The sequence below is a fragment of the Glandiceps talaboti genome, chromosome 17 (genome assembly GCF_964340395.1).
Source record: "Glandiceps talaboti chromosome 17, keGlaTala1.1, whole genome shotgun sequence".
Lineage (NCBI taxonomy): Eukaryota > Metazoa > Hemichordata > Enteropneusta > Spengelidae > Glandiceps > Glandiceps talaboti.
Window position 1 is genome coordinate 5388846 of NC_135565.1, and position 21702 is coordinate 5410547.

General features: G+C 36.8%; 3 protein-coding genes across 3 annotated transcripts in view; 2 read left to right on the forward strand and 1 right to left on the reverse strand.

Annotated features, from left to right (window-relative positions):
• The window catches only part of LOC144448632 (N-acetylglucosamine-1-phosphotransferase subunits alpha/beta-like), a 56925-nt gene extending 43855 nt beyond the window's left edge, over positions 1–13070 (reverse strand). The window contains exons 1-13 of the mRNA XM_078138909.1: positions 12942–13070; positions 10831–10916; positions 8436–8600; positions 6983–7182; positions 6505–6572; positions 5458–5589; positions 4242–4319; positions 3818–3889; positions 3256–3306; positions 2382–2513; positions 1421–1591; positions 796–919; positions 236–286 (exon numbers count right to left, since the gene is read on the reverse strand). Of these exons, the coding sequence (XP_077995035.1) occupies positions 236–286; positions 796–919; positions 1421–1591; positions 2382–2513; positions 3256–3306; positions 3818–3889; positions 4242–4319; positions 5458–5589; positions 6505–6572; positions 6983–7182; positions 8436–8600; positions 10831–10916; positions 12942–13070 (1459 nt within the window). The remainder of the gene's footprint in view (positions 1–235; positions 287–795; positions 920–1420; positions 1592–2381; positions 2514–3255; positions 3307–3817; positions 3890–4241; positions 4320–5457; positions 5590–6504; positions 6573–6982; positions 7183–8435; positions 8601–10830; positions 10917–12941) is intronic.
• A 2059-nt stretch (positions 13071–15129) lies between these two features.
• LOC144448633 (histamine N-methyltransferase-like) lies at positions 15130–17685 on the forward strand. The gene is made up of 3 exons (XM_078138910.1): positions 15130–15313; positions 16566–16895; positions 17336–17685. The coding sequence occupies exons 1-3, from the start codon at positions 15130–15132 to the stop codon at positions 17683–17685; spliced, it is 864 nt and encodes a 287-aa protein (XP_077995036.1).
• A 797-nt stretch (positions 17686–18482) lies between these two features.
• Positions 18483–20765, forward strand: LOC144448634 (uncharacterized). The gene is made up of 3 exons (XM_078138911.1): positions 18483–18666; positions 19870–20199; positions 20755–20765. The coding sequence occupies exons 1-3, from the start codon at positions 18483–18485 to the stop codon at positions 20763–20765; spliced, it is 525 nt and encodes a 174-aa protein (XP_077995037.1).
• Positions 20766–21702: the final 937 nt, after the last annotated feature.

Below are 21702 nucleotides of genomic sequence, written 5' to 3' on the forward strand. Positions count from 1 at the left end.
CCATTACTTTCCCCAATTTTTCTTTGATATAACTGGCTGAGGTATAATTATGTTATTCTCCAATATTTTTCTTCATTCAGCTGGAAAAATATTCGTGACCTAAAGGGCTGTCGTCACTAGATGACTAGCGACAAAGGCCCCTTAGGTCACTCGTATTTTCCTTGGCTGAAAGAAGAAAAATATTGGGGAACAACATATCTATCTAAATATCTAATTGACAATTTATAATGCTTACTTGCTGAAGTGTCACCACCAAAGCCACCTCCTAAAAAGTTTGGTGATACACCTGAAATAGACAGACAATTATATATAGATCAGTTGCAGAATAATTTACAGGAAAATCTGACATATGATATTTACAAATAAAACTTAGTACAGGATCATGATACTGAGATAAATCCTAGCTTTAGAGTTATCAGGTTTAGAGGTTTAAGGAATGTGAAGTCATGTGTTGTTTACATATGAATGACTTCAAAGTATTGTCCAAGACAAAGGATCAAAGGAGCCTTTACTATACATGGCTTGTATATATCAGAATATTACAACCACTGCTTGACATGATAGAGATGTGGACCGATACACTTTACTACCTATCTGGGACAATATTACGTCACATGGGAGGGGGGTGGCCTTTGAAGACTAGATGTACTAGACAATTTTTTTTTTTAAAGTTATTCCTCTACAAACATGGTCCTCTACAAAGTCAGAACACGTGATAATTATGAGTCTCAAAAAAATCTCCTATGGGACTGCATGGTGTCAGTCCAGACGTAATGATAAACTTTGATCTGTTACCTTGACAATCACCACCATCCCATTCACATTCCGATATATTACAAGCTTTATCACAGTAACCATCTTTTATCCAGGATGATGGACAGCCTTCATTACAGTTTGGTACAGGCCATGTCAGATATACCTGTGAAGGAGACCAAAAATTAGTAGTGCATCTATAGGATAGTCCATATGGAATTACTTTCTGGCTACTGGCCTACTCTTGACTCTAGAGGGCAGTATAGTATAATCTACCAAGCAGAATTCTTTCGGGAGATGTGTGGTGATTTGATTGGATACTATTGTGCATATTATATGTATCTAAAAAAAGAGTATGTTGGTACCTAGGAACATGAATACATTGAATGTATGATACTGATAAGATTAAAGCCAATCAGAAAGACTGTAACTTAATGTTTTAGGCCCTGGAATGTGTATAAATATCATCAGGTAACACAAAGTTCATACGTTAAAACATGAACATAACTCTTTGGTAGTGATCAGAATGAGCCAATCAGAAATAAGTTATTGTTTGAGCCTTGGTATATGTCTAACAATTTTTACAGTCACAACAAGTGTATACTGGTACCCTGGAACATGAATAAATCTACAAGTGATAAGACGGCACCAATCAGAGCTAACTAACCTTTTGTCCCCTGGAATGTGTATAAAAATCATCTGGCCAGACTTCTTTACCAAACATGACATCGTCATTGAGATAGATAAATTTCTGTGACAGGCCTGGTATACTGTGTAAATGACTCTCTATGGCTGGTGAACCAAACGTTGGAAGGTGACTGGAATTAGCAAAAATATCCTGAAAGAGACAAACAGAATTACAACATGATAATGCAGACAAACCTTGTAAAATACATTTGTTTGAACATTTAGAATTTATAGGAAAGTCAAACATTATGAAATATTGAATATAAATACACTTAAATGTAACCACCATTAACCGACAATAACTATTTCTACCTACCCCGTGCGTTACTATGGTAAGTCTTGGACTGTCGAAATTTAACCGGTGTTAACTGGTGATAACTAATTTCTACCTACCTCATGTGTTACTATGGTAAGTCTTGGACTGTCCAGATTTAACCAGTATTAACCGGTGATAACTAATATCTACCTACCTCATGTGTTACTATGGTAAGTCCTGGACTGTCCAGATTTAACCAGTATTAACTGGAGATAACTAATTTCTACCTACCTCATGTGTTACTATGGTAAGTCTTGGACTGTCCAGATTTAACCAGTATTAACCGGTGATAACTAATTTCTACCTACCTCATGTGTTACTATGGTAAGTCTTGGACTGTCAAAATTTAACCAGTGTTAACCGGTGATAACTAATTTCTACCTACCTCATGTGTTACTATTGTAAGTCTTGGACTGTCCAAATTTAACCAGTATTAAGTGGTGATAACTAATTTCTACCTACCTCATGTGTTACTATGGTAAGTCTTGGACTGTCAAAATTTAACCAATATTAACTGGTGATAACTAATTTCTACCTACCTCATGTGTTACTATAGTACAAAATGTAAGTCTTGGACTGTCCAAATTTAACCAGTGTTAACTGATGATAACTAATTTCTACCTACCTCATGTGTTACTATAGTAAGCCTTGGACTGTCCAAATTTAACCAGGATGGTATCTGTCCATTGGTTACTATAAATACATGTCTAACCCATGGTGCAAATCTCTCTATGGAACGAAGTGAATATCTCAGCTCCTGCAAAAATGAAGTAGAAAGTCAAAATTTTGATTTATTTTCAAAATACAAAATCTAAATGATTTTGATCATATTAACCAGACAGCAAAATTGTCAGTCAGGATGTGTATTTCTCTGTTGACAACAACTGTAACAAAATATCATATTGTGATGTAAGTAATGGAAGTCTGGAAAGTGCTCTGAAAGATATCAAACATGAATGGTATTCTTAAATATGAAATGTTGTCACATAACTATGACCAATTACACCCCCCACCACACACACACGTATACATACACACACATACAATGTACACACACACACACACACACACACACACATACACACAATGTACACACACAATGTAGACACACTACATACACACACACTGTACATACACACAATAGACACACACAATGTACACATACACATGTCACAAAGTACACACACAGTGTACACATACACAATGTACACACAATCTCCACATCCACACACACACACACAAACGCACATACACACAATGTACACACACACAATGTACACATACACAATGTACACACATAATGTACACATACACACACACACACACACACATTATATAATAATATACAAAGCAAAGCGTTACTTCTTATGTCTGAATGAAAAGGAATGGTAAAAGCACAATATATTTCGCTAAATATTTTGCTTAAGATTCATTTTATTAATGTTAACTTAAGTAAAAGAGCCAATTTACCAAACTTTGTAAATCCCTAAACCTCTCACCTCATTATCTTCAAATCTATTGGCTGCAATGTCTTCATTCTGGTGATCCTCCTGAAATGACAATTCAAGAACAGAACTAGTTGAATACAGGCGTCATGATGAATAGCGCCCTCTATGAGTTATTTAGTTTTAAAGGGGAAACAAAGGTGATGCTAATTTTGTCATATCTACATTTTGAATCCAGAGAGATCCAAAAAAGTAATTTCACAAAATAATCACGTTTGAACCAGCTTTGAGAGATACTTCTGCTAACTAAAAACTTGATCTAAAAACCCATAGTTGGTTAGTTGGCAAACGAAACAATACACTTAATAAAATATTGACAGTGTTCAGAATCCCCTTCCCCTTTATTACATTCCAATACTGCATCATGTGACTCCTCTAAAAGAGTGCTTTATCTACATGTACTGAACATGCCCCAGTCTTCATGGTGAACAGCGCCCTTTATGGCATATCTGGCACAGAAAGGGCTTGCTGTACACTGGAGCAAAACATTATGGGTAGTAAGGCACTTATAAAAAAAATAAAGAATACACATACATTTACAAAAGGTAAAACTTACATAGTGTAGCAACCATACTAAGTTAGCTGCTATTAATCTTATTCCACTGTCTTCACTAAAAAGTGTCTCTGCCTGCAATACAAATATCAACTTTAGGTAGTGGTTAAAGGACTAATTTTCATTTCCAGGTCAGGTCAGTGTCTCGACAATGTAATGACTCAAAAAAGTCATGTATCATTACTGACACAGAGCACACAGGTGCCATGTTTGACATGCCTGGGTGACTCAAGGATAACCTGTGGACTGACTGGGAAAGCCTTGATAGTTCCACAGTTCTGTGATATGGAGCGTGCAACATAGCTCTGTCACATAGTCTCAAGCGCAAACAAATATAACTCTGTAGAATAGTGTGTGATTGCGTGTAAAATAAAATCGCTGGGAGCAATCCCAGCACACACAAAGAAGAAGAATATACGACACTCACCTGGTATAAGAGACTTTTGAAAGTCCCTGTATCTGGTACTGTTAGAACTGCTATGCCTTTCTTTTCATACAAATCAATCTGTATCAGATACAAAATAATGCCAATGGCATTGTAGCACAACTGTACAGTTTGTGTTATGTTTTTAAAAAAATGTTTATCAACTTGCCTGACGCTTAAAAAAATTGTGTGCTTCCAATTACATTCAATTTTAGAATAGGTGGGGTAGGTAGATTTTTTTTATTTGATTTTTTTGTCATGTGTGTCTAGTTCAGGTATTTATGTTTTCCATTGCTCTTCACATGGTCTCTGTGTTATTGGTTTCTTCTCATCAGATGTACAGCCATTACAGATTGGAAGAACAGTTTTTAAATGTCTTTTTAAGTTGATGTCAATTTCCGCATTGACTATTTCTTGTGAGACTTCACAATTTTCACGATTTTATTTTTTTTCTCTTGAAGATATGAAAAAAAAAGCTTAGGGTCGGCAGTGAAAAACTAGGTGGGGGTCGAGTAACTGGAACCAAACAATTTTTTTTTTGCCTTATCACCCATGTTGTTATCTTTGCAATACAGAGACAGATTGGGCAGTGTTCTCTCCACTATAGAAAAAGGCTAGCATGGTGCACACACAATCCTTGCCATCTAGGCTGCCATGTTTGACAGGTTTCTACCCTGCTTCAAAAAGTGTTCTACCATCTTTGAGCTTTAGTAATCTTTGAATGACAAAATCATAATAATACTTTCACATGAAGAGAAATGGCTGATCCTCAATGTCCATGTGTGTATGTGTTGAAATAAACATGTCAGAGTTTGTTCTAGTGTTGGAGATATACATATTATATGCTGATCACTATTCAAACCAGTATGCAAATTACCATGTTATTTATATGCACATTAATATGCAAATTAGCCACCATCCTTGCAACATATCCTTGGGAGAACACTGTATGGATATATGACAAATTTGACACTTATTGTGTTTAGTTACAACAACTAATATCAAAATTGACAGGTAAGTAAATTAGACACAGCCTACCAAAAATAATGACAGAAGCGTGACTCGCAACAAAGTGTCGAACTTCTACTGTGGTGAATCTAATTCAAAATACCCACAATTCAATGCACCTGTCATGTGACTTCTAAAACAACATGATACTGAAAGACATTGACTTGCTTCACGAAATGATCCAAGAACTGAGTGATGTATGACTACTTACATTTTCCACAGTATCCCTAAAATCACCTGGAAGTTTATCCCAGACTTCATGTTCCTGGATATCTTTTGGAAGTCCCGTCATCATGATTGTATCTTGAAGTATAACACTGTGTTCAGCTGTCCAATCACTTGTCTTGAAAAAGAAAAGATGTTAGAGTTTGTAATATACAATGTATATGTTGACCACAGGGGGCAGCAAGCATGTTAGTGATGATTTTATTTGTTTTGATTTTCTGTGGTTGAGTATACACTGATTTTTCGGGGGGGGGGGGGGGGGGGGGGGAGTTCTCTGGTTAGTCTGTTCTCTGTGTTGAATATTCACTCTCATGATTGACTGAATAAAGACATAATATCCTGTCTTCTATACAATTCCATTTACCTAAATGAAAACATTTCGCACCTTTATAAGTACCAAGTTATGAGTTTCATTCACAATTTACTTTAGTACCATTTTATCTTCTGGGAGATTATCACACCAAAATAAACATGTATTCACACACTGATTAGGTATGCATGGATGTCTCCCCTAATACATACATGGTATATGCAATTCAACAGAGTGTGCATGCATAAAACCTTTGCAATAATTTTCATTGTCATGCCCCTGGCACACTTTGACATATGGCACACTCATTGCTATCCATTCACACAGTGAGCTAGCTTTCATGAGTGGAGAAAGTATAAAGGGCTGTTGTGCCACTATAGATCCGTGCCAGGGGTAATAATTGTACATGCTTTGAGCACAGAGTTGAAAAACGCTATATAAAAACCAATATTATTATTATTATTATTAATATTATTTTTGATTAACTCTACACATTTTTGTTTGTAAAATAATGTTTCACGATCAGTTTATGTGGTTATGTGATTCAAATGATGTTTCAATGCCAGTTTAATTCTACATAGCTAGGATATATGATACAACCTTTCCAGCCAGGATAGGGATTTTGCAAATCTCAGTAATACAGTTTATGGGCCTTTGTAAACTTGGGCCCCTTTATACACAATGCAACCTTGGTCTGTAAAAAAAAAACCATCTACTACTCACCAGGAAGCCCCAAGTTGATGAAATATTTTGACCAGAATAAGTGAGTTGCTTTGTATCAGCTGCCTCTACTGAAAATAAAACATAATGAATACATTATTTTAGATTACCAGTAGTAAAGAGAAGTGTGACTTCACGCAATGTGGCAGGTACATGTACATGAACTGCTGCAGAAGAAAACAATCTGCCTGTCCGTCTGTCTGTCTGTCTGTCCGTCTCTGTCTGTCTCTGTCTCTCTGTCTCTCTCTCTGTCTCTGTCTGTCTGTCTGTCTGTCTGTCTGTCTGTCTGTCTGTCTGTCTGTCTGTCTGTCTGTCTGTCTGTCTCTCTCTCTCTCTCTCTCTCTCTCTCTCTCTCTCTCTCTCTCTCTCATGGGGATGAGAGGAAGGAGGAAGATGAGAGAGGAAATTGAATCTGTGTTTCATATATTACTCAAGACTCAATGACAATGTACTGCACACCAACATGTAAATACAGACTTACTGCTTTGCTTCCATGGAAACTGTATAACAGTGAAGTTTTTTCCTCCCTCTGCTACCATGGAAACATTATACATCCTGACAGCAGCATGGAGATGAAGATTTTCTTCTTTGAGTTGATCTAAGGTTAAATCTCTTGGAGTCTCTGAGTTTATGATGAGGAAGTTGGAAGGTATACAGTCTTTGAATTTACACTTGATTTCTCTGAACAGGAGATAAAGATGGGTTAAAAACATGAAAATGTGAAAACGTCCAGCTGAGGCTTAGCTAAGTCACAGAACTCTCCATTGCAGTACGTAGCCAATAAAGGCTGCACACAATATAAAGATATACCTTTTCAAATCCTCTAGCACTCTGTCTATTTCGTGAAATGCTAGAACACTCATAACAACTTAATACTGTCATATACATGTACAATCATGCAAAATGTTTGATGCTATATGAGATATGTTGGTTATCAGAAAGACAAAAGATCACAATAGTTTGGCCACTAGGTGTGCTGTTCACAGGCATCTTTGGGACCAGAGGCAATAAGGGTAATGGTAGTTGAGTACTATAGTCTCCATTGAAAAAAATCTATCATTTCCTTGTGTATCATAGCAAGGTTAGTGGCAAGAAATGTCACACAAGGGCATCATAGATGAGAAATGAGGGCTGGGCATCATAGATGAGAAACGAGGGTTCGGGCATCACAGATGAGAAACGAGGGTTCGGCATCACAGACGACAAACGAGGGCTGGGCATCACAGACGACAAACGAGGGCTGGGCATCACAGATGAGAAACGAGGGCTGGGCATCACAGATGACAAACGAGGGCTGGGCATCACAGATGAGAAATGAGGGCTGGGCATCACAGATGACAAACGAGGGCTGGGCATCACAGATGAGAAATGAGGGCTGGGCATCACAGACGACAAACGAGGGCTGGGCATCACAGATGAGAAATGAGGGCTGGGCATCACAGATGAGAAACGAGGGCTGGGCATCACAGATGAGAAATGAGGGCTGGGCATCATAGATGACAAACGAGGGCTGGGCATCACAGACGACAAACGAGGGCTGGGCATCACAGACGACAAACGAGGGCTGGGCATCACAGATGAGAAATGAGGGCTGGGCATCACAGATGAGAAATGAGGGCTGGGCATCATAGATGAGAAACAAGGGCTGGGCATCATAGATGAGAAACAAGGGCTAACTTATACAACTACTCAATGTACTACCATATGCCTTAGCCATATTTCTCATGTTGGGTGCACTCATGTCATACTTCTTTCAAGAAATGAATGCAAAGTAGTTAGTGGAATATAATACTGAAGTGGGTTCCATTGAAACGTATTGCATCCCATATGCAGAATAACGCATTAACGCAAACCCTGAATATGATACATTTCAATGCACAGCATACACTGACAATTAACACAATCATACACAAAATACAAAACATAATACTTACTTGGTTTGGTTGCCTTCCATATAAATACCACCATCTGAGTGAGGTTTTGTAAGATTATTTTTCAGTTCTAGTTCAGCTTTGACTCTTTTTAAATCGGCTAAAAGATGAGGATCTGTGCCATTAACCCATGTATACACTACATCTATAGGAACTGGCAGACACATTCTGTAAGAGATAGATAGATAGAAGATGTGTTATCATGTGAGATCACAGGGTGCAGCGAGCATGTAATTGATTGATCTATCAATTGATTGATGGTTCAATCGATTTATTGACTGATTTATTATTTGGTTGAATGATTGATCGATTGAATGATTAATTTTTGTACTGAAATAAAATTTTATTTTGTGTGTGATATTGATCAATTGACTCATTGATTTTTGTGGTGATATAAAACCTTTTTCTTCTTTCCCTGACCACTGTTCTCTCTTTCTGCTGTATATAATTCTCTCGTTATTGACTACATAAAGACACCTTGTCCATTCTTCTCCTCTTATCTAACTTAAAACACCCCTAATCTTATAAATGCCAAGAGATCAGTTACATTAATTAACACTTTGCTTTATCTCTTATCTTCTGGGAGAGTATCACACTCACTCATAAGTGAGTAAGAGACTCTCTTTCTTCCATGTTTAGTGCATGTTTGAGTGTGATAATCTCCCAGAGGATAAGATATAAAGCATATTTTTGTGGTAACTGCTCCCTGATAATTATGGTGTTTTATGTAATTTAGAAAAGAGGAGAAGAATGGACAAGATGTCTTTATTTAGTCAATAAAGAGTTATATGTATATTCAGTTAATATAAAGTTATGTCGTAATTTTGATTTTTAACTACAACTATGGCCACCTGCATATGTCGTGAAACAAAATGATGTGCATATGTGTCTGACTCCCATACGACATCTCACCTTTGGACCAGGTTTAAAAGAAATCGGATATTACATGTCTGAGAAATGATGTGTGGTGGATGGATGGATGATGCCCATTGTAACAGATAAAAATTTAATTTTATTGGAATTTATTTCAGAATTGAGTCTGTGTATTCTATAAATTAATTACTATCAACACCCTGAAAGTTGTGTGTCAAGTAAGATTTTAGTGGTAACTGCTCCCTGATAATTATGAGAGTACCCTTACTAAAAATTTCTTGGTGTCAGGGTGTAAGTGTACAATAAGCTAAATTAAATGAGTTTCAACCAATCATACATTCCATGATTGATTAATTATAGGACTACATTCCAGACTGACGTATATTTGGGATTCGCTTACAAAACTTTTTTGACTCTGTGAGAAGAAATTTTCATTCAACTACTGTCAAAAGAACAATAATTAAAATTAGTGTGATTCGTTTTTGAGTTTTTTTGACGCGCAATGTTGATGAAAACTGTCTTTACGTACAACTTCTAGTTCTACAATAATTCATAAGCTTCCCATGTCAGACTTAGCAGCTTACAACGCAGACTGAACCAAAAATCATGTGCCATGCTGCAGTGTGAAATGATGCATGGCATATTTGCATATATTTGCATAACAATAGCATGTCACTTCAAAGAAGGCCAAAGGTCAGACATACTTCTAATGCTGTGCAGAGATTTATTGGTTAGCAGCCGGGTATAGTGTGATACTTTCAGCATGGAGTGTAATAGGTATGCTGGTATATAAAGAAACTGAGCTGTACGGCTACATCAGATTTTATAATCAGACTCAGTATTCCACCTCCATGGTCCTCAATGATGTACATGATGTACATTTATATTGTTGCCTTCAGTGGCACCATGTTTGCCTCATGACAGAGTTTATATTACATGTTTGCCACCTTTTTGAAGTGGATACTGTGACACACAACTTTCAGGGTGTTGATAGTAATTAATTTACAGAATACATGTACATTCTGAAATAAATTCCATTAAATTTTGATTTTTAACAATTCTACTAAAATTTAGTAGGACATCGTATATATACAAATTTAATAGTTATATGCCAACTAGCGACCAGCGTTACTGTACATATGTTGCCAAAATCTGTTCCACTGATCTAGAAATTAATAGTTTAATTCGTATCATTTATGTACAAATCTACCCTAAGATAAATTTCTTACTATTTATATTTGAACACTGTGATTTTACGACAAAATACAATATGGCCCCCTCTGAATGCAGTGCTACTTTGGAAAGTTGGACCGGAAGTTGTAGAGGTCGACTTGTTTACGTTAGCACTGCGTAGAATCTTGCTCCACATACATAGTGTTGTTACTTAGTGTGGATTGCCCTCAATGACAAAGCTTTGAGTCATGTCAGTTTGGTGTGGAGCATTTTGTTGTTGTTGTTGTTGTTGTTGTTGCTGTTGTTGTTCTTTGTTTCATCATCACAGAGACTAAAATGTACTTTAACTTACCTATCTTGGAAGGATCTAGATACTAAATTATCGGAATAAATACTAAATAAAACTTCATATTGCACCTTGCTCCATTCTAAAGCAACCTGTAAACACAAAACAGAAATGATGGATTTATTGATCACGTTTCATAAATGTTACATACATGTAATACCTAAAAAATCTATAAAAATAGAGGTAAAATCTACCTGCGTTCCCCTTTCATTTTACCTGGGGTTGGTACCAGTGGCCAGCTCTGGTAGGGGTGTGTGGCCCCCAGGGGTGGTACCAGTGGCCAGCTCTGGTAGGGGTGTGTGGCCCCCAGGGGTGGTACCAGTGGTCAGCTCTGGTAGGGGTGTGTGGCCAGTGCTGGAAACCCCAGGCCCCATTTTAGACCCACTTTGACCAAAAACCAATACCCATTTTAGACCATTACAGGTTTTTAAAAGATGAAAGTTTAGACCTAAATACATTTTCCTTAGAAAGTAACATTTTAGGGCAATTAATGGCAGTTATGATTTGGTAAAAAGCAATAGACCACATTTTAGACCAAGCAAATGAAAAATAGTGTAAAGTGGACCCTGTTTTAGACTCTTCAGCTTGTAAAAAACAGAGCTCATTTTAGACCAAAGGGTTAGAAAACGTACCCAAAGAAAGGGCAGCACATATATGTATATACGTATACTCAAATAAGGGGAGGAGCAGTCAATAACCAAATACATTAAATTTCTGATATTTTCACCGCAACAAGTTTATACAGCGAATTTCACAATACCGAGCAGCTTTTCTGTTTGATACAACCATGCAGAAACCAATAAGAAACTGGACATGCTACACTTTAAGATATCAAGATTGAATGAGTACAGTTTCTTGCTACATTTTGTCTAAGTGAAATGAACTACACATGCCACCATACAGACATCAAATGAACACGGCAAAGCGCATTTTACGAGCCTGTCATCTGGTGTTTGATATTAAGAAAAACATTGATGCCCGAATGTCTGTATGGAGTTGCAATACATTTAAATGATTTATTTCATTTAGACTAAATGTAGCAAAAACATGCGATCTTTCTATTGAAGTGTGGCATATGTAGTTTCTTGTTGGTTTCTACATGGTTGTATCAAACAGAAAAGCTGCATGGTATTGTGAAATTCACTGTATCTATGAATGATGGCACATGAACAATTTGGTGATCAAAATAATGATTTAGGACATGTCAGACACACTTTAATTTGGCAGACAAATTGCCCATTTAGAAAGTACACACTACTTGTCAATATCCCATTTGTTTCGCTTCCTGTATTCCATGCAACTGCTGTTAAATATATAAATATGACAACTTAAAACAGTATGCATGTTTGCTTGTCTCTTATTTCTGCAGAAAAAGCTTTTGCACCAGAATAAATAAATCCAGCACTGGAAAAAACATTACTGCAGTACAAAGATCAAATGTGAACAAAAAAGTCGAAGCAGGCTGTGTTAACTTTTAAATGCTCAAAGTATACATTATGTTGTATCAGGACATTTTCACAGAAAACAGATTATAGTTGTTATTGATTTTATGTTTGAATTCTATTGTTCTTTTGTGTGCACCGCTGAAAAGTTTAATATACTACTAGTAACCCGACTGAATCTGAGCAGCATGCTTCAATGAGTTTTGTGTGCCAGCTGTGAAGCCATGATTGGGAGATTAATCGTTCCTACCTGCATATTGACCCAAACCATGGTCCATGCCCACAAACTACTGTAACCTAACACCTTCCCCTATTATCATCGTATCTCGTTACTTGATTTTTGGATGCGGGTAAAATTTGTAAATATGTGGCGTCAGACAGACTCTCGCTTCAATTTTCTAAATTCTGCGTGTAGCTTGAGTCAACATTGTTCACTTTTTTCACTTGTATTCATACTGCATTGCATGTCTTTTATTCGGCGGTGATGACCGTTTAGCTGATGTCCTCAGACCACCGTACACTATTTTCCGTGCACATTATTTTAATTCATTTTACCACAACAATCATATCACCCCGGGTATTTGTGGAATATTTAACAGTAAAGTTATTAATGCTTGTTGACACCAGCCACGTTCACAACAAAACAAAGGCATGAATCACGAGAATAGGACTCACCTCTCCGAACTGGAATGCCGATATCAATGTAAGCAGCACGCCCCCAAAACACAATAACATACTATTACGCTGAGACAAGCATGTGTACGTTTGTCTCTGTACTAATTTATATATGCCTTCTCTCGTCATGATTCCTAAAATTCAATAAAAAACGTAAAACAATGCCCACTTCATATGCACGAACACGACGCAATCGACTTTCACATGGAGGTCGCCATTTTGAGTGCAATGTGGTGCAAAAATGAATTAATGCAGCGCCCTCTAGTGGTTTATTGATATCCTACATTGGACATGTACATTGGACTTCGGTTAGCCATACTGTAATTACCCCTACACTTCGAAATTTGTAAGTTTACAGACAACATACCATATCTGTGATGAGTGCACAAGTAATGAGTAGAACAGTCCTGATAAATAAATTCAATCATAACATTTTGAATCAATATTCTTTAGCATACGATATCAAGGCAAGATATATAGAAGGCCATCACCTTACTGTATATCTAAATGGTATGGAATAGAATGACATACCATAAGTTCTAATTGACGGTAAAATAAGCGAAGAATGATCTAAAAGTCACACGCACCAACAAGCTAGAATCCTATAGAACACGCCTGAAAGATAGAATAAGCGTAGTTATATATTTAGGGAATGATGTCGATAATCTATTCATGGGGATCCAGCGTTTCCTCCTCCTTCAACCTCAATCGATCCTCATCACCAGAAACCTTACAAATTCCTGAAATAGACATACATGATACATTGTGATCATATCTGTGTATACATTAAAGTGACCAAATAGATGAGGATTAGGTAATCTATTTATTTTGGATTTTTAATTTATAAAACAATTTTAGCATGTGAAGTAACATATACCAAGTCCTTGTTTAAAATCGTTGTTGTTGTACGTACAATGATTATTATTGCTATGTTAACGGAACCCCATAAACAACGAACAACAAAAATAAACACTTACAAACATGAACAGGGGAGTAATTATGTATAAATATTAACAGTGTAACGTTCGTTTAGTGTCGTTTGTTTTCGATTTGTTTGTTCCGAGAGTGAAGGGAGCATGTGTAATCACTTCTCGAACAACAAAACAAAACGACACAAAACGAAGGAAATAAATTAAACGTCATTAAATATTCACCACCACCGAGTCACCACATAATCAGATTGCACTCGTACTGTACTATTTATGTATACTGATTCTGTCAACAAAATGAAGCGAAAAGTGTAAATATAGTAAATATACAGTATTTCATGACAATAAATTAAAATTAAAGTTGAACATTATCGTATTTAAAACCGTTATGTGAATTGAATTAACAAGACAATAATGACATTGTTGAAATGAAGTGCGCCATCGGTGGCTGCCTAATAAAGCCTATTGTTTTTATGGGTTTCCTCAAGATTATAGATTTTTCAGGGGTAGTGAAATTGCGATAACATAATTTATTCTGATTCAATGCCCCCAGTGTTAAAGTTGAATCTTTTGTATATGTATGTATGTATGTATGTATGTATGTATGTATGTATGTATGTATGTATGTATGTATGTATGTATGTATGTATGTATGTATGTATGTATGTATGTATGTATGTATGTATGTACGTATGTACGTAATGTACGTAATGTACGTATGTACGTATGTATGTATGTATGTATGTATGTATGTATGTATGTATGTATGTATGTATGTATGTATGTATGTGTCTCTCCTCTCTCTTTCTCTTTCCCCCTCCATTTGGGAAGACGTCGACGAAGGCTATCCTGATCACTCCGGGAACAACAAATTCGAAAACAATCGATAATGGACGAATGAATCAGGGGTAAAAAATGAAATCGGTCCGTATTTATCTGATGGTAATCACATTTCCAAAAAGCTAATCTTGTCTTTGGAAGTCAGAGGTGAAGTGGTCAACAGATTGTCGAAGGCGATATTTCTGAACACTACTATCATAACATGTCGACCACGTCACGTACCAACATGTTAATCAATCGTAACCACTCCTATTGTTGGTCATGTGACCATCCACATTTTTCCTAAGCTAAGCATACATTTTGTAGCAGGTTGTCTGTAAAGTTATACGTTTAATCATCCAAGTAAGCACACCTCTAGTATACGTTCTCTCTCTAAACGAGATCCACACAGAGTTTGTTATTCACATCCAGTAACAAAGATGGAAGAATCAGTGCCGTTAGTTTTACATAAGAAAGAGTATAGTACGAGATTCGAAGTTGTACAACGAAATGGTTTGGCATCGAGAAATGAGGCTTGCGTCGATGACATGAACAACTTGTTTGGAAATATTAGAATGGATCCAGAGAATACTCTGAAAGTGTTAGCAATTGGTACTAGTTCGGGTAAGTACGTAAGGGGCTAGGCCCGAAGGGGTATGTGAATTAGTCCGAGAAGTAGCAGCATATACGACAGGGAGGAGAGCAAGGCCTGGTGAGCAAATGCACCCCCTCCCCCCCCAGTTCGAGATCTCAAAAAAAATTCATCCCTCCCCCGAATCCAAGCATTTTCGTAACCAGAACCCTATGGCCTCGCAATGGACGGTATAAGGGCCACATGTATTTGTTTCCTGAGATATCTATCTATCAGAATACAATAAATTGTCGATAAGATCGGTAATATTGTCGTATTTAGACAACTATATATGAAAGGGGTAACATTACATTTGTTTCTATGATCGCGCAAGTTCACTCACCGCAAAAGAGAGTGAACTTTCGAGATAACAGAAATAAATATAACTGTTATCATTACATATGTACACCAAAAACGCAACGATCTACAAGTGGGGAGAGTGCGACCAGCAATGCGCATGGAAATAAAATATCATGAATTTGTTCAACTTCTGACGACGAGTGACAAGTTTCGTCATGTCTGACCATCGACCAGGGGGCTGATGTCAGGTCACAAGCTCAGGTCATTCAGGTCAGTAGGGACTTGAATTATGAGCGATGATTCGCTGTCTACAACAACTTCATATGTATTGATGTACAAATTACGTGTTGACTGCTCTCGCTTGCTTCGCTTTGATTCGCTTTGAGAGAGAGAGAGAGAGAGAGAGAGAGAGAGAGAGAGAGAGAGAGAGAGAGAGAGAGAGAGAGAGAGACATACATACATACATACATACATACATACATACATACATACAGACAGACAGACAGACAGACAGACAGACAGACAGACAGTCAGTCAGTCAGTCAGTCAGTCAGACAGACAGACAGACAGACAGACAGACAGACAGACAGACAGACAGACAGACAGACAGACAGACAGACAGACAGACAGGCACACGTACACAGAGATTAGCTGGTAGGCACAGGGCGACTGAGAAAGAGGCAGACATACATACATACATACATACATACATACATACATACATACATACATAGAGGAGAGAGAGAGAGAGAGAGAGAGAGAGAGAGAGAGAGAGAGAGAGAGAGAGAGAGAGAGAGAGAGAGAGAGAGAGAGAGAGAGAGAGAGAGAGAGAGAGAGAGAGAGAGAGAGAGAGCTGAACTTAGCTACAGATTGGTAGTTAGGAAATAAATAATCTGGTAGATTTATTAGTATTTAACGTAATGAATCTTATTCCTTTATGTCAAGGTATGAATGACGTAACAATCATAAATGCGTTGCTTGGGTGTTGCCATGACATTCTGTACACTGTCGTTGAACCTGACAAAGATGCAGTGGAGGACTTCAAGGCAATGGTCCAATCAAAAGGTGACATGTGGAGTCAGGTCACTTTTGATTACCACGTCCAGAAAATTGAAGAGTTTATTGATGACAGAAGATCTAGAGATAGTGACGTAAAGGATGATTATGACGTCATACATGCTCTCCACGTCATTTTCTTCGTTTTGAGACCTGTATACCGTGATTTGTATGATATGTTGGGCTCACCTGGTATTTTGTTAATTAGAATGATAACAGGTATTATTTTTTGGACCTTTTATTTAATGATATATTTAAATTACTAGCAGTATGACCACCACATACATCACTCAATCACAATATAATTAGTAACAGGACCGCCAATGTTCTATTAAGGCGGCCACGCGAACGTGTTACCTGTGTAATGAACTCAAACTCATTTGAAATGGACTTTAAAAACGTTAAAAACGTAAACATGTACTACGAAGGTCAATTCAAGCTAAATAACGATGGTAAGATAGCAATGCACGATTAGCCGACATCTACATCGGATTTTAATCAGATTGGAGGTATAGGTACAGGGTATTGGGAATTCAGGTGTGGCTAAAACTATAATATTATCACTCACTCAGAGTGACTTTATGATACGTTGATTTCATATCTCCATCGTTGACAAAATCAAATCCCAAACCTTCTATTTATGTTTTCCTACTTTATAGGAGCATGGAGCAAGTGTCTGGATAGCTACCATCAGCACATCAGAAACCCCACATTGGTGGATTGGGATGGTAAAAGGAAGGAGAAGGATGTGAAACGCGACCTACCAGGTGTTAAAATCGACACGACCTTCAGATCAACAGGTCACCTTGATATAACTGAATGTTTCAAAGAAGATTCCGTTGAAGGAAACCAAATGTTGGATTTCTTTTTTCAGTGTTTAGATTTCCGAAAAATAATACCAAAAGAAAAACAAGAGTTCTTTCTGAAAGTTTTGAAAGATCAATGCTCTGTTAGTGAAGATAAGATTTTATTTCCGATTCAGGAAATGGATCTCACGATTTGGAAATAACTAGATGGAGTTTTGTTTTAAGCATGAAATAACGCTTTGAGCAATATGTATAATTGTTTGCAAGTAATCTTAATTCTTGAAAAATTCTTAAAATTAATTCCTTCCAGTAACTTCTACAGAATTTGTATATGTTTTCAACAATGACTGTTATTTTCATTAATTTCATTTCATATGATTAGTTTACTTATATGAATGTACTATGTGAGTTTAAAAAAACACTTTTTGTTTTGTTTTCTTCTTTGTACAGTATAGCGTGTTTACGGCGCTGTCGAAATACATTGTTAGCTGGTCGTACCTGTTGATCCGAGGGCTAGAAAGGACAACAAGCTAAAATGTATGTGGACAGCACAATAGTAGGTTGGGCATGTCTCAGTCAGTGAAGATCAAACCATGGCTTGAAACTGACGTCCTCGCACACTGTGCACTGACCCCAATTATAAGAGGGTGGGCAAGGGACATTTTTGTACTTCGTATTAAATCGGGCAATATTATTTTCCTGATATTGTCAAATATAAATCTTGTAAAAATGTATCGTATGGTATAGTTCGATAAACGTACCTCTTATACAAGCAACCAGATGACTTTGAACTAAGCTAATCAACGTCGGAAAATTGGGAAAACGTTGACCTAATTCAAGCACTGTGTACGGAATCGGCCAAGTTTGGGTAACGAACTTGTTTTCCAAATTACTTTTCTCATTTGCATAAGCTGAATGCGATGCTTTTTTGATCTGGCTGTGGATGTCAGAGGTGAAGTAGACAACAGAGTTCGTTTATTCACTCTGTAAATCAGTAAAGATGGAGGACTTGGTGCCTGTACTTTTCCACCAGAAAGAGTTTTTTACGACTTTTAAAGTCTTACAAAGAAATGGTTTGGCAAAGAGAAATGATGCCTGCGTAGATGATATGAACAACATGTTTGGAAATATCAAAGTGGATCCAGGAAAGACTCTGAAAGTGTTAGCAATTGGCACTAGTTCTGGTAAGTACGCAAGGGGTGGTTACAGTACATGGTTAACTAGTTCTTCCCTTTCACGTTTTACGTACTAATATTGTCAATCAGTTTACGATTTTACTCCATTCAAAACGGTCTTTCAAGGTGCCAGATATATTTCTAGCTTGGATTAGTCTAGCTTGGGTAGTCAGGAAATAGCATCAAGACGGTAAACACAGGAAAATACCAAACCCCGACTTTTGGTTGACAAAATCAATCGCTCGAATAACTTTAATTTACTTTTGTTTTCCTAATATAACGCTTTCGAAGATTTTGAAATGAAAATGACATCATTTATATTCAAAATATAACTTATTATGACAGGTAATATTTGTTATTTGTTCTTTCATCTTTTCTGTAGAATAGTAATGAACTTTGTGTAAGAACAATGCATATAGTATCATTGATCACGTAATTCTCATGTATACTGGAGTAAACAACTAACAAATAACAAATTAAATCTAAATCTTTTTGCTAGCTCTTATTTTTTGCAAATGTTAGGCACTTGACTGTTGTTAGATATTAAAAATAAATGCCATTAATTCTAGTTTTAGTAGATGTATTAAATCTACAAAATTACGTGTTTTAACTCCTGACAAATGTTATACCGGTATACATAAACCAAACTAAACGAATAGTCCTTGTGTTTGTAAGGGAAACCAAAATTCATTATTGTGAATGTAATGATTTCAGTGATCGTCAGTTGACATGCGTTTTGGGAGGACACAAGCAATTCTATTAATAGTGGGTAGAATAATGCTACGGGGGGGGGGGGGATGGGGGCGGAGCAACCATGACGAGTTATCGGAGCGAGGGGGTTGGTCCTTGAGACAGAGTCAGAGAGATCACACACGCATACAGACACGCATACACACACATATACATACATACATACATACATACATACATACATACATACATACATACATAGAGACAGAGTGATAGCGTAGAGAGCGGGACAGACAGACAGACAGACAGACAGACAGACAGACAAACAACGACAGACAGACAGACAGACAGACAGACTGGCAAAGAGACAGCCAGGCAGAGAGCCTGGAACGAACCTATAAATTGATAGTTAAAATAAATACTCAAGCAGGTAAATAAGTATTTACACAATCTCAACAGTGATAGAAACTATCATATAAACCATATTAAAAGTTAGAATCTTTTCAATTTAATCATATATAGGTATGAATGATGTAACAATCATAAATGCTCTGATTTGCTGTTGTCATGACATTCTGTACACTGTCGTTGAACCTGACGGAGATGTAGTGGAGGTGTTTAAAGCAATGGTCCAATCAAAAGGTGACATGTGGAGTCGGGTCACTTTTGATTACCACGTCCAGAAAATTGAAGAGTTTATTGATGACAGAAGATCTAGAGATAGTGACGTAAAGGGTGATTATGACGTCATTCATGCTCTCCACGTCCTGGAGTACGCTTCAAGACCTGTATTCCGTGATTTGCATGATATGTTGGGCTCACCTGGTATTTTGTTAATAAGAGTCATAACAGGTACGTTATTTTTTAACCTTTCATTTATGAAGTATTTAAATTACTTGTAGTATGTCGACCACATACATCACGCGATCACAATTAACAACAAGAGCGTCAATTTTTGATTAATTAAGGAGATCCACTCGAACATGTTACCAGTGTAGTGAATTCAAAATGTTCATTCTGAATGGAATTTCACTACACCACGTATTAGACCTAAAATAAATATGAATTCGCCTGGATAAAACTTTGTTAGAAATACTGGGTTATAGTGAAACTAGCCATGGGGAAATATAACTTAAATTTGATGACCTAGAGGATACGCCTTTGCGGAGTTTTGTTTTACACCCCACCAAGTGCTGCTCTAAAGTTAAAATGTACATAAGCTTAAATGTTTTCGGTAATTAGGCTATATATCATAGCATCTGATACACACATTCATGATAACAAGGCGCCTCTGTCTAATGCAGCTTATTGATGTAACTGTTAGTCATTAACATCACTAACGATTTTCACTAATTAGGTCATATCTTAAGAATGCACTCTTCAATTTCAATGTGATTTACAACATAGATCAACCATAACAAAGCGCACAGTTTGGAAAGGCTATTGATGTAGATTTGAGCTTTGATTTATTTGCATAATAAATGATTTTCAGTCGTTAGGCTATGTCTTAAAAATAAACTCTTCAATTTACATGTAATTCGTACATACTTCAAACATAACTAGTCGCACATATTTTGAAAAGCCTGTTGATTAAACTTTTAGTTTCAATGATTAAATTGCATAATTAATGATTTTCAGTCATTAGGCTGTATCTTAAAAATGCAAGCCTCAAATTCAATATAACCAACCATAACATTGCACACATTTTCAATTCCTTATAATCTGGTAAAACTATTTGTCAATTAAGGGGTATATCATGTGTGATAGTTATAGCTCAGAATTTTGCTTTCCTTACGGAAGGCATTCGGTTTAAATTTAGTTTGCTACTTTATAGGTGCATGGAGCAATATACTGGATAGCTTTCAATACTACTTCAAAAACCCCGTAATCATGTATTGGGATGATAAAATGTTGTCGGAGCTTATCACGTGTGAGTTACCAGGTGTTGAAATCGACACGACCTTCAGGTCAACAGGTCATGTTGATGTAACTGAATGTTTCAAAGAAGATTCTGAAGAAGGAAACCAAATGTTGGATTTCATTTTTTCTATCATAAATTTTAGAAAATCAGTACCAAAGGAAAAACAAGAGTTCTTTCTGAAAGTTTTGAAAGATCAATGCTCTGTTAGTGAAGATAAGATGTTATTTCCTACAAAGGAAATGGATTTCATGATTAGAAAATAGCGAGCTATTTCTTTGTTTTAAGTATAAAATAGCAATATGTATGCAATTGTTTAAGAGCATTGCAAAGTTGCCGAGGGCTGGTTGTATGAGCTCAGGCTTAGTTAGTTCTGGTTAAATCTATTGCAAAAGTATTTGATTTGAGAGATCAAAATGGTGTGCCTCACATGGCGA